Source organism: Carcharhinus amblyrhynchos, chromosome 7, assembly GCF_965287045.1.
Source record: "Carcharhinus amblyrhynchos chromosome 7, sCarAmb.v2.hapA, whole genome shotgun sequence".
Taxonomy (NCBI): Eukaryota; Metazoa; Chordata; class Chondrichthyes; order Carcharhiniformes; family Carcharhinidae; genus Carcharhinus; species Carcharhinus amblyrhynchos.
Window position 1 is genome coordinate 81,527,681 of NC_137330.1, and position 14,239 is coordinate 81,541,919.

Sequence of the window (14,239 nt, forward strand, 5' to 3'; positions counted from 1 at the left end):
GTAAACTGAGCGTGTGCCTTTATATGCCCTGTTTGTGATGAGAACTCCCCGTTCACCTGACGAATGGGCAAAGCCCCGAAAGCTAGTGGTGTTTGTTGCCAAATAAACCTGTTGGACTTTAACCTGGTGTTGTGATACTTCTTACTGTGTTTACCCCAATCCAACGCCGGCATCTCCACATCACTAAAACAGTTACCCCAATCTTACAACAGTGTCTCTAGTTCTGGACTCACCCACAAGAGGAAACATCCTTTCCATGTCCACTTTGTCAAGATCATTTAGGAATCTTATATACTTTACTGAAGTCACCCCTCACTTTTCTAAACTCCAATGGAAACAAGACCAGTCTGTCCAACATATCCTCATAGGATAACCCAATCATTCCAGCTATCAATCTAGCAAGCCTCATTTGTACCCATCTCCAATGCATTTACCATAAGACATTGAAACAGAATTAGGCCACTTGGCCCATTGAGTCTGCTTTGCTATTCAATCATGGCTGATCTTTTTCCCATCCCCATTCTTCTACCTTTTCCCCATAACACCGATCCCCTTATTAATCAAGAATCTTGCTATCTCTGTCTTTAAACCATTCAATGACCTGGTCTCCACAGCCTTCTGTGGCAAAGAGTTCTACAGATTCACCACACTTTGGCCAAAGAAACTCCTCCTTATCTCTGTTTTAAAGGTTCATCCCTTTAGTCTGAGATTGTACCCTCTAGTTCTAGTTTTTCTTTCTAGTGGAAACATCCTCTCCATGTCCACTCTATTAGGCCTCGCAGTATCCTGCAAGTTTCAATCCTTTTAAACTCTGAGTGTAGACCATAGTTTTCAACCATTCCTCATACAACAAGCTCTTCATTCCAGGGATCATTCTTGTGAACCTTCTTTGGACCCTTTCCAAGGCCAGCACATCCTTCCTTAGATATGGGGCCCAAAACTGCTCACAATACTCCAAATGACCACACCTTATACAGTCTCAGAAGTACATCCCTACTCTCGTATTCTTGCCCTCTTGACATGAATGCTAACATTGCATCTGCCTTTCTACCTGCTGACTGAACCTGCAGTGAAACCTTAAGAGAATCTCGAGCAAAGACTACCAAGTCCTTTCGTACTCCTGATTTCCTAAGCATTTCCCCATTTAGAAAATAGTCTATGCCTCCATTCCTCCTTCTAAAATGCATAACCTCATACTTTGCCACTTTGTATTCCATCTGCCATTTCTTTGCCCACTCTCCTAACCTGTCCAAGTCTTTCTGCAGCCCCTCTGCTTCCTCAATACTACCTGACCTGTACATCCATTTACACCCATTTAAATCCTTCCTTCAATAAAGGGATAAATCTGCACACATTATTTGAGACCTATCAACTTAATTTAAGCTACTCACCCATTCTTTCCCAGACTCTTGTTCTGTGCCCCTGCTCTCAGCTCCTTCTTAATTATGTGATCCTTGTGCTAAGATGCTAGTAGTTACTTGGTGGTACAGAACTTGAGTATTACTGAAAAGTAGAGCTATGTAGTCAAAGTTCTTCAGCTTGCACACATCAGGAAAGATGCAAGAATGCCAAATTTCAAAGGGGACAACGATATATACTAAATGAGAAAAGAAATGCTAATTGGTTGACAAGTGGACTGTGATTGGTTTAGACATTGCCATGGCGAATATACCAGAGAGATATTGCCCCCTATGTTTTTTGTTCATTCAAAAAGGTGCAATGCCTGGACATATTTTTGCCTGCACAGGACAGGTCCCTGCATACGAATGTATGTAGCATTTGGCAAATAATGTCAATAATATTAATGGTATATTAAAATATTACATTTGAGAGTTCAACTGATGATCTTAAATTGGTTGTTCATGGAATTCTTAGTACACTCAGGATTGTTCAGCAAATGCTGTCCAATTGCAGAGTCACATCTGAAGGTGGATGTTATGTTCTGAGTTTCAAGCACTGACTGGTTACAGTGAGTACTCTGCCTATTGCAAACAGCTGAACATACTGTTTGATATAATACACCAGTCAATGGATGTATGATCTACCTTCCTGGTATCACATCTGCACCTGCAATTCATTCACATTACTGACTCATTTGTGATTGGCACATGTCTTTTTGGCTCGAGGGCAGCATCCTGTTAGTATTCTCATACAATGTAACTGTTTTTTCCTTTGAAATTTGGCATTCTCTGTCCTGATTAGTGCAAGACAGAAAACCTTGATGCTGTAATCGCTTTTTTCCAGCAATAGTTATGGTGCAGAACTTATGTCCTTTAGGAATATGTAAAATCATAGATTACCTAGAATACGGAAGGTGGCCATTTGGCCCATCGAGCCTGTACTGACCACTATCCCACCCAGGTCCTATTCCTGTAACCCTACACATTTACTATGCTAATCCTCCGGACACCAAGGTCAATTTAGCACAGCCAATTAACCTAACCCGCACATCTTTGGACTGTGGGAGGAAACTGGAGCACTTGGAGGAAACTGACACTGACAAGGGGAGAAAGTGTAAACTCCACACAGACAGTGACCCAAGGCCGGAATTGAACCCAGGACCCCAGCGCTGAGAGGCAGCAGTGCTAACCACTGTGTCACGATGCCACCCTGTACAGTTTTCATATCGACAAACAAATTTCTTTGAGCAGCTGTTCATCTGTAATTTTATCAGCTACTAGTTCCGACCAGTCTACTGTGGCCAAATTTAATCTCATCCTTCCAAAGACAGCCTTACCTTAGTGTGACTCACCTTTTTCCTCTCAAACCTCAAATCGAATTCAATTATATTACGGTTACTGTTAGCTAGGTGTTCCCAATAATCATAAGATTAACTATTTTAGGTTCAGAATTCAATGGTAATTTAAGTTACTCTGTTCTCTTGTTTGCTATAGGACAGACTGTTCCAGAAAACTGTCCCAAAATATACTCAAGAAACGTACTGCATATCGAACAATACCTTCTGCTTCACCCATTCCATGAAAATTAAAGTCTCCCATTGGAACTACCCTGTTTTTGCAACAATTTTATCTAGTCTCCATGTTTATGTATCCTGAGAATTAAATTAAAGGCCTCCAATTAAAATAATTTTCACTACGGTTTTGCATTCTTTTAGGCTCCTCAATTCTATCCAGTATTTTTGCTGCCTGCTCACCTTTACTGGTATCCCTAATTTTCCTGCTGTAATATCAGCATGGCTGATGTTCCTCTTCTTCTGGTTTCTCTTTCCTTTTTGACTTTATAACCTGGAAAGTTTATTTCCCATTTATGCCCAGTTTGAGGCAGATCTCAGTGACACCACTAGGTCGTCGTCCTTTAGCTGAATTTGCACTTCGAATTCACTGGTTTTATTTGTTATGCTATCTACATTTGTGTACAGAACTATGAATTTGGCAATGGTCTCTGGCCTGCCTTTACAACCTGAAGTTTCAAAACACATTTTAACTTATCACTTTACTTCTAATCAGTTATTTCATTATTATTCCTAATATTTCTTTTTGAAGCTAATATTTTAATATACCATTAATATTATTGACAGCCTAGGCTTCGCAGTCACTGTTTAGTCTTTAGGCTATTTTCATTTTTGTATGAGACCTTCCTTCCCACCCATATATCTATTTGTTGAAAATGCTTTCTACAGTTCCATTTATCCTTTCAGATAGGACCTGAATCCCAATCAAGTTCAGATAAGCCTGTCTCAGGGGTACAGCTTCTTCCTAGTAGTGGTGTTAGTATCCCATGAAAGTAACACCTGTTTCCGATACCAGTCCTTTAGTTACATATTAGTTTTTGTAATCCATTTGTGCCAATGCCTTTTTTTTTTACGTGGTTGAGGTAATATTATCCTTGAATTACATTTTAAGTTGGCTTCTATTTCTTGGTGGTCCCTCATCGGGACTGCATCACATTTCCTCCCTATCCCATTGGCCTTTACCAAGATGGATAATGATTATTGGTCCAGCCACTTCCCGCGCCAAATGTTTTTTCAGTCACACTAAGGATTCCACACCCTTGCAATAGCTAAGCAATACATCCTTTGACTGTAGTTGCAGAGGATGCTATAAAGCCCCTTCACATTTCGGTTTCTATTCTTCTGTTCCCATCTTTGGTCAGTCCACTGCTCCCTGGTAACTAGATCTGCATTGTGGCTGTCCTCCATACTATCTCTTTCTGTACTCCCAGAGGTATCTAACACATTGGATCCATTGGCCAGGATAAACATTTGCAGGACCTCTACTACCCCACGCTGTGCCTTACTAATTGACAGTTAGTTCTCCTGTTCCTAGACCTGTGCTTCACTCTTGAAATATATAAATGTATAAAGAATAAACTAGCGAGAAATTCCTCTCCCTGCCCTATGTATCAAGTGTCTGTAATTCACATTCCAGATTAACAACTCAGACTACTATGATCTGAGACAGAGACAGACGCAACAGTCTGGGATACTCCTGTTGTCCACAAATTCTCAATAGTGCAATTAGATGCTTCATCTCTCACTATCAAACCCTTGATATTTTATGAACAATGTAACGAAAAATGTATTAGTAACTTTAAAAACTAAATTGAAAATGCAATAACGACGTAGAATACTGAGAGCAAAGGAGGAATTACAAAGTAGTAGTATGATACCATCAACTACAATAGAGCAATTTGAGAAGTTTACAACAAACATTTGAACCCATAAGAAAAATTTCCCACGCATCTTCAACAACATAGACTGGAGTTTGAGAAAGTACTTCTATTCTACTTTCTTAATGAGTACAAATCTTGTGCAAATGATGCAAAGGACTAAATAGTTAAAAGTTTATTTATTCGTGTCACAAGTAAGCTTACATTAACACTACAATGAAGTTACTGTGAAAATCCCCTAGTCACCATACTCCGACGCCTGTTTGGGTGCACTAAGGGGGAATTTAGCACGACCAATGCACCTAACCAGCACATCTGTGGGAGGAAACGGGAGCACCTGGAAGAAACCCACGCAGAAACGGGGAGAACACGCAGACTCCACACAGACAGTGACTCAAGCCGGGAATTGAACCCAGGTCCCTGGTGCTGTGAGGCAGCAGTGTTAACCATTGTGCTACCCATTGTTGCAATAATGTGAGCTTACCTCGTGATAATAAATTATTTATAAAATCTGGTTATTTTTCGTATTTTACAATTCCTTCCAAACTGTTTTGAAAATTAGAAAATAAGAGAATATAGACAATAAATTTGATTGCTAGACAATTGCATTACCTTCTCCATATCCACTGAGAGTTCAGCAAACCATTGACGTGCATCTTTTTGTTGGACTACACATGCTACATGCAAACAAGCTGGAAAAGGGAAATCAAACCAAATTAAATTTACTATTTATTCACTTTTTAATATTCTATAAGCTTCCCGATGAGAGAGGGGATTAAGGGTTATGGGGAGAGGGCGGGAATGTGGAACTGAGCCACGACAGATCAGCCATGATCTTATTGAATGGCAGGGCAGGCTCGAAGGGCTAGTTGGCCTACTCCTGCTCCTATTTCTTATGTTCTAAGCTGTGTGTTTGCAGCATTCCCAGCATGAAAAAAAACCCACTGAAATTAGTTGTTAATCATGTGGTCTAAATTCTAAATGGTATTAACAAATGTACATGCTAACTTAAAAGGATGTGTGCAAATGTGATTATCTTATTGATAATTCCTTTTATATAAGAGAGAGCAAGCAATAAAGAACAGTGTTTCTATGTGGGCCTCAGAAACAAGCCCTGCACCTACAATTTTAAAAATAAAGTAGGATGCTGAAAAAAGTCAAAATAATTGATCCTAACACATTGGAATACAGATTGTGAATTAGAATATTAAAACAGACAAGTTTTGTACTTTTAAAAAAATTCTAAGTGAGTAGACATTCCAGCAGTTTATTATACATGTACTATCTTATTAATTAATTTAGAGAATCTACATATTTGACCAGGGAATCAAGTAATGAAATTGAAGTTTGAAGGTTCTATTCATACTGGCAGCTCCAAAATCTGATTTGCGTTTGTGGGGATTTCTATGATAGTAACATGATGTCACAACACGTTGTAATTTAGTTCTTTTTTAAGAGTTTTGAAATTAGCTCAACTTTTGTAACAGGGAGGGACAACTAAAAATCAATAATTTTGTCTTCTTCTGTGTCCCCTAAACTTTGCTTCTCAGAATCTGAACTGCAGGACTGAGATCCGGTGAACTGCAATTTGTCTGAAACCAAGAGACTTCTGAAGTAGATAATTCAATCCAAAAGGTTTATTCAATCAAATCAATGATTTTGTTTATACTCAATGTAAATGGGAAATACAAGCAAAGATCATAAAAAGTAGCAGCTAACTTTCAGATCACATACTGCTCTGTCAGGCAACTATTCATTTAATCTTGTCATCAAAATACTATTAATGGCTAAGGTACAACAAAGCAAGATTTTATCTCTCCCTCCCTTATTACACTACGTAAAAAGAAAATATAAATTTGTAATCATTTAATATAAATAACGCAGAAATATTCAGTGACTCGAGCATAACTTGCTCTTTCAAAATAAATAATGTTTCTTATTTTAACACCAATATTCTATTCAAAAATAACTTCCAAATATATTAAAAATTGAGCTGCAAGCTATAAAATATAAAATACTTTTTCTACCACGAAGAGCTAGTAATTTTATTAGTATTAATTTGCAGGCAACTATAAATTCATGAACCACCATTGAAAATATCAATTCAAAAATCATTGAAAAATAATAAGTTTAGATTTAATGATTATACTCAACAAGCATTATGTCAAGTCTAATGACTACGTACTCACCCAGGGCTATCATGAATGGAGGATACATGAGGCATAGGTCTGTCCTGTAGGTGTCATTCACTATCCTCCTGTGCAGATTAAGGCACGTAGTTTTAAAAATGTAGCTACAAATATTTATAACTGATAAGCAATAATATTTCCAATCAGCCTTATTACTTACTGAAAATATAAGGCTACAACCCAAAAGCTCATTGACAGTAACATATCTACACCTAACCTAAATACCAGTCAATTTCTGGTATGTGTTCCTGCAAGTAGCAGGTACATTTAAAAAAATGTTTATCTTTGGCTCAGTTGCTAGTAGTCTCACCTCCAAGACTGGCCCACATAATCTAGGGTGACACTTCAGTGCAGTACTGAGGGGAGTGCTGCATTTTACAGATGCCATCTTTCAGACGAGGCTCTGTCTGTCTGTTGAGGTGGTCGTAAAAGATCCCATGGCACTTTTCCGAAGAAGAGCAGGGAGTTTTCTCAGTGTCCTGCCGAACAGCCAATACCACTAAATCAGATTAATTGATCATTTATCCCGCTGTGTGCAAATTGGCTGCCATATTTTTCCACAAAACAGTGACTGCACTTCAAATAAAATGAATTGGGCATGAAGCTCTATAGGATATTTTGAGGACATGGAAGGTATTTGTCACTGAATTCTGGTAGGTATGCTCAAAGAGTAGGCAGATTGAAGTGTTTATCATCGATATTTAACATGCAAACACACAGCATACAACTTTAAGTAAAAGAGTTCCAAGAAACATGGCTCCTATTACCATTCTTCCGTTTGAACATACACGGTGCGATTTTCTGACCGTGCTCACCCCCAGATCGGAAAATCCCACCTGAGGTTAATGGTCCTTTCCATGGTCCACCCTCTGCCTGCTATGATTCTCGTGGCCGGCAGAATGGGAAAATTCCACCCACAATCTTAGAACTGGAGTCCAGCAGTACTGATGGAAAACAACTCTTTTCTCTCAACCACCCATCACAATATTACTGCTTATATATCAAAAATAGACCTGTCATTCATATGTTGGTTGTAATGAACTTTGAGAAATCCAGGCAATGTGAGGAAGCACCACACAAGTGCAATTTCTTTTTCTAAAGAAAGCATTTTGTTGGAAGGAATAGGAGCTAGACAAAAATTCCTATCATTTAAGTATAATATGAAATAAGAAATCAAATCAATATTCTTTAACAAAGCAAACACATCATAAATAACATCTCTTTTATTCTCTTATTAGCGTTGATGCATAACTAGGGGACTGATCACTAGACCTTACCATGCTAATGGTAACAGCATGTCTTCTTGTCCCATATCTTGTACATACTGCAACAATGGTCTATATGGATGGTATACTATTAGACAGCAATCCTAATAAAAAACATAAAAAATTAATTTATTAATTAGCTGACATGCAAGTGTCCAAAGTAATTTCAAAAGAAAGCTGAAACTGGACAGTGCAGTGGCAAAATATATTTTTGTCTCTGGGATCAGAGCTCGAATCCAGACGAAAGCGAAGAGGTGGAGGTCTCCATAAACATATGGTTGTAGGGGTTATACTTGAAATGCAGTTGGCCATTTTATAATTGGCTCAAAGTGACAGCACAGAACAATTTACACAGAAACACATAACAATGTTACACTGATATTGAAGTTTAGTGATGAGGCAATATTACAGCAACATAGAGGAAAGTTATACATCTCCAACTGGTTTAGGAGTGTTTGACATTGACAATAGGCATATTAAATAGGGAAGCGGTCTCCAAATCCAACATGCCCTGATGAATATAAAATAGCCAATGCACTTACCATTAACTCTAACAAATAAAATTCACATTCCAATATCTGAAAAACATTAAATAAAATCTCCAATTAGAAAAAGTACTCTTGCAAAGTTATTTATATTGTTTAGAAATCCTGTAGATGCTTTTAAAAGTCATTGTGACTGCTGCCTATCTGTAGCTGATTATTTTTTTGAAGAGAAAGGAAAGCATAGTAACATAAGCATCTTAAAAGCCACTATGATCAGAAATTATTTCACTCACGTAGTTTATCAGGTGTCTATTTCTGGAGCAGTGAAAGCAGTAATAGGTGAAAAATTCACACACAGAAGTACAGCACAGTAGCACTTGTTTAGGAACAACACTTTCAAAAGTCTTGGAGCAGGTATTTCACCAGCACCCACTAATACAAATGAATACACCCCAAGGAAACCTAAAAGAATGGAAAGAAAATAATTCACAAAATAAAGATATTTTATTTATCTATCTTCATTTTAAGAATTATTTTGGCAATGGCAAACTGAACAAATTAAATCCTTCACACCAAGACAGAACAAGAACAAAAGGAAAACTCTGGACGTGGTTCCTCACCATGTGCAAGAGAATTTTTCAATGCAGCGTAATACACCACATTGACCGGAGATTAAAAGATCAATCTTACTCATTCAGCGCTATTAACATAGTATAAAGTTCCATGGTGCATCAAAATATTTGACACAGAGCTGCACAATGAGATACAAGTACACATGGTCAATGATGTAGATCTGAAGGAATGCCTTGAAGAAGATAGCATAGAAACATAGAAAACAGGAGCCGGAGTAGACCATTCAGCCCTTCGAGCCTGCTCCACCACTCATTATGGTGAGGATTGATCAGTGAGTTCAGTGACATCTTCCCATTTTCCCCACCATATCCTTTGATTCCCTTCACCCCAAGAGCTATATCCAACTCCTTCTTGAAAAGAAATACTGTTTTGGCCTCAACTGTTTTCTGTGGTAGAGAATTCCACTGACTCAGCACTCACTGGATGAAGAAATTTCTCCTCATCTCAGTCCTAAATGGTTTACTCAACATCCTTAAACTATGACCGCTGGTTCTGAACTGCCCAGCCATCAGGAACATCCTTCCTGTATTTAAAAGTAGTGAGGCAGAGGTTTGGGCATGGAAGACAATGTTGTAAACTGGTAGTATTTAATATCTGAAATAACAGAAAATGATGAAAATACTCAGCAAGTCAGGCAGCATCTTTGGAGAAAAAAAAGAGTTACCATTTCACTTCAGTGATCTAATAAAAAAGTAATTGACTGGAAATGTTAACTTTGTTTCATTTTCCAGAGATGCTGCCCGATTTACTGAGTATTTGTAGCTTTTTAGCATCCTCAGTATTTTGCTTCTGTAATACTTCAAATACACTCCAACACATTCCTTTCCGAGTTTTCTTCTGTCTCCATAATTGCACGTACAAGAATAATCATTATTTTATCCTATCAAACCCCTAATTATATTTTTAAACTGACAAGTCACATGTAACATTCATGCTACACAAAGGCCAGGCAATGACCACCTCCAAAAGACAGGATATAACCATCACTCTCTTGACCTCCAATGGCATTTCCATCACTGAATTCCCCCACTTGAAGCTTCTTGGGGGTGTCCATTGGCCAGAAACTCAGCTGGGCGAGTCAGATAAATACTGTGTCTACAAGAGCAGGTCACAGGCTCAGAATCCTGTGACGAGTAACCTACTTCCAGACACCACAAAGTCCATCTACAATCTACAAGGCACAAGTCACATGGAATTTTCTCCACTTGCTTGAATGGCACTCCCCAACAACACTCAAGATGCCTGACACTATCCAGGGCAAAGTCGCTCATTTGATTTGCACTCCATCTACAAACAAGTATTCACTCGCTCCACCACCAACGTAAAGTATGAACAGTGTGCATCACCAATAAGACACACTGCAGGAACTCGGTAAGGCTCTTTAGAAAGCACCTTCCAAACCCATGTCTATTACCATCTAGAAGGACAAAAGCATCTGACACATGGAATACCACCACCTGGAATCTCTCCTCCAAGTCATTCGTCATCCTGACTTGAAGTATATTGCTGTTTCTTTACTGTCACTGGATCAAAATCCTGGAACTCCTTTCTTAACTACAACTACACCACATGGACTGCAATGGTTCAAGAAGGCAGTTCACACTGCCTTCTTAAAGGCAACGGGGGATGGACAATAAATGCTGGTTAGCCAGCAATACCCACATCCTATGAACAAATCAGAAAATCTAACAAAATTAAGCCCCTTCTTTCTGAAAATAATTGGGGGAATTGGTTAAGAGCTGAAATTGTTGAACTCAACGTCAAGTGCCTGATCAGAGGATAAGGTGCTGTTATTTATTGACTAACAGCATCTTATCCTCCAATCAGACACCTTATAGCCTTTTGGACTTGAATTGATTTAATTGACAATAATAAATCAATTCAAGTCCAGAAGTCTGTGATGTACCTGACTGGAGGATAAGATGCTGTTATTCAAACATTTCCACTGAGCTCATTTGAACTATACAGGAGATCAAGCACAATAAGGTCAGAGTGAGACTAGGACAGAGGATTAGGAACATAAGAAAAAGAAGCAAGTAGACAATTTGACCTTTGGAGCCTGCTCTGTCATTCAACATGATCATGGCTGGTCATAACTTAACTCCACTTTCCTGATGGCTCCCCCGCAATACTCGAGTGCCGTACAGAACTTTAAACCCAAGGCCACATGTGTAAATGCTGTGTGCAGGTGTTATGTTTTGTTCATAAGTTAAAGGGGGAGAGGAGGGGGTCTATCCTTTCTCTAGGTTAGTGACTTAGTTATCTGTAAAGCAATGTTTAGTTTGTGTTGATTTTAGTTTGTTTGTTACAGAAAATCTTGTTGTGCAATTCTTAGATCGATGGGATATTTTTGTGTTTTCCACCATGAAGTTGGATTCAAAATATTTGTTCAAAATCTCTGCTGTTTGCTTTGCTCCTCTTTATTAATTGTCCAGTTTCAGCCTCTAAAAGGCTAACTTCAGATACTCTTCTCCTTTATACCTGTAGGAGTTTTTACTGTCTGGTTCAGACAGAGATGGGGAGAAAGTTCTCTCAAAAAACGGTTGTTAGTGTTTGGAATTCTCTTCCACAGAGAGCAATGCAATGTGGTCACTGAATATATTCAAGGCTGAATTAGACACATTTTTGATTTACAAGGGAGTTAAGGGTTATGGAGGCAGGCAGGCAAGTGGACTTAAGGGCACGATCAGATCAATCATGCTGGTATTGAATGGTGGAGTAGGCTGAATTACTAAACTCAAAATTAATGGAGATAGATCTACAGCTTGCACTCTAAGGTGCACAGGATTAGCAGGCCTGGAAGTGGACAAGATATGCAATACCAGCCATGATTTCATGCTGACCAGCCAATTAACTCCACGTTGCTGGGTAGCCTGCTTAATTGTTGGCAAATGTGCTTCTGATTTCCTCGCTAACCTGCCGACCATTATGTTGCACAAGTGCAATGCTGTCAGGGCATGCACCTGAAGTCCTTTCGCATGATTCTGGATCAGGTGTATGTCCACACTTTCAATGTGGATTTCTGGCCATTGTGCAGGGAATTCAGATGGAATTTTTGCTGTGCACTGATTGTTTGAGGAGGAAGAGGAGTACATTGTAAGGAAACTCAGGAGGGAGTTGCAAAATACTGTAATACCACAAAGAGTGAGATTAGAAGGATGAAAGGGGTCAAAGGAAAATGAAAGGGAAGAGGATCTGGTGGATTGTTGGAGCTTATAATCCATGATTCTGAAAAGAAGGGAAAAAACGCTTTTTGTGAAAGCACCAGATAAAGTGAAATATGAGATGAACTCTGGACCAGAAAAACTGAAATAGATTGAGTCAATGCCGCTATGAACATTTACATTGTTTTGGGTGGCACAGTGGCTCGCACTGCTGTCTCACAGTACCAGGGACCTGGGTTCAAATTTGGCCCTGGGTCACTGTCTGGGTAGAGTTTGCACATTCTCTCCATATCTATGTGGTTTCCTTCGGGGCTTAGATTTCCTCTCACAGTCCAAAGAGGTGTGGGTTAGATTGATTGGCCATACTAAATTAACTCTAGTGACAGGGGATTAATAGGAAAAATATGTGGGGTTATGGGAATCGAGCCTGGGTGGGATTGTGGTCAGTGCTGACTCAAATGGGTCGAATGACCTCCTTCTGCACTGTAGGGAATCTATGAAGTGTCTCTGAAGTATTATTGGAAATGAACTGCTTTAAGAATAAAGCAGGGCTTTTTAAATACAAGAATCAACTGAATAAAATATAAGTGAGAAATATTGGGTAAAGTTTTCCTGAAAACAGAAGGAAAGTTTGAAGATAAAATTTGAAATTTGAAGTTATGATTGACAATATAATCTCAATGCAGTTTTAGAAGTAGAGAAGATGGAATGCTAAAATGTGTAGTGAAAAAATGTCTTGTCAGACTTTCACATCATTATACCAGTGTTTCAAAAATGAATTCACAATTTAACGAATACATCTGAAATATGCAAGACTGCCCAACCTCAAATTCTCCTTCTTGTTAATATAGTTACTTCCACTGGCTGTGCCAAAAAGCATGAACAGTATGTAACAAGCTTCTGCAATATTGTGGATGTGTTAAAACCCACCCAAAGTCAACCCCCTCATCAATGGTCAGCCAGAGCAAAGGGAGTTACAACTAAGGAACAGCTTTCAGATCATTAACTCTATTTGGGGCACCACTGAAAGGATAAAGTTTATAATGAGTAATAAATATGTTCCATAAATAGAAAACTAGAATAAATTTTGATACTTACATGGTTCATTCTGTAGGGAAATTCCTTAGGAAATGCATAAGAAAACCTGGTTTTCACTACATTGTAAAAGAAAAGTGACCAAATTTTAAAAACTCAAATCAAACAGATTTACATGAATATTTGCAGCATACATGTCCAATATGGGTTTTTTTTCCTGTTCATAAATGACCATATTTGAAGTAATAGACAACTAGAAAACTAAATTATTCCATCATATAGAATACAGCAAGATGAAATTATGCTTTTCAGAAAGCACTAAAAGCCTTTAGCATTCAATCACTGACTTTCCTCACTTTTACAGCTCGAGATTACCAACTTAATTGACTGCACCAGAGCTAACGTGCTAAAACCTCAAATATTTTTGCGCTTGAAACAAATAACATAGATGGGTCAAAAACTAATACACACAATAACTTCAATGGTATGGATTATACACATTTTTAAAAACAATTCCAAAAGGGAATGCAGCACAATATTTTACCACAATTCACTGACAAGTTTCAAAATACGTCAAGCATCTGTGCATTCTCTCAACATAACTGGTCTCAAACATAGTCACAGCAGACAAATCTATGTATATGAGCCAATTCAAAGCTAATGCACAAACAATATGTACATCCTGTTAACAAAATTAACCAAAGACCTTCTGAATAGATTAGAACCAAATAACTTCAAGATAAGTCAAGAAACTCGCACTGTAAATCATACAATCAAACAGTACTGATACTATCCAAAGTATTGTGATGACAATGACAATGGCCCTAAGCTTTGTGTTA

At 38.3% G+C, this 14,239-nt stretch overlaps 1 protein-coding gene across 1 annotated transcript in view; it reads right to left on the reverse strand.

Annotated features, from left to right (window-relative positions):
• Positions 1–14,239, reverse strand: part of ccnc (cyclin C) — a 36,409-nt gene that overhangs the window by 5,506 nt on the left and 16,664 nt on the right. The window contains exons 6-10 of the mRNA XM_080192663.1: positions 13,464–13,519; positions 8,626–8,661; positions 8,096–8,187; positions 6,819–6,886; positions 5,242–5,321 (exon numbers count right to left, since the gene is read on the reverse strand). Of these exons, the coding sequence (XP_080048789.1) occupies positions 5,242–5,321; positions 6,819–6,886; positions 8,096–8,187; positions 8,626–8,661; positions 13,464–13,519 (332 nt within the window). The remainder of the gene's footprint in view (positions 1–5,241; positions 5,322–6,818; positions 6,887–8,095; positions 8,188–8,625; positions 8,662–13,463; positions 13,520–14,239) is intronic.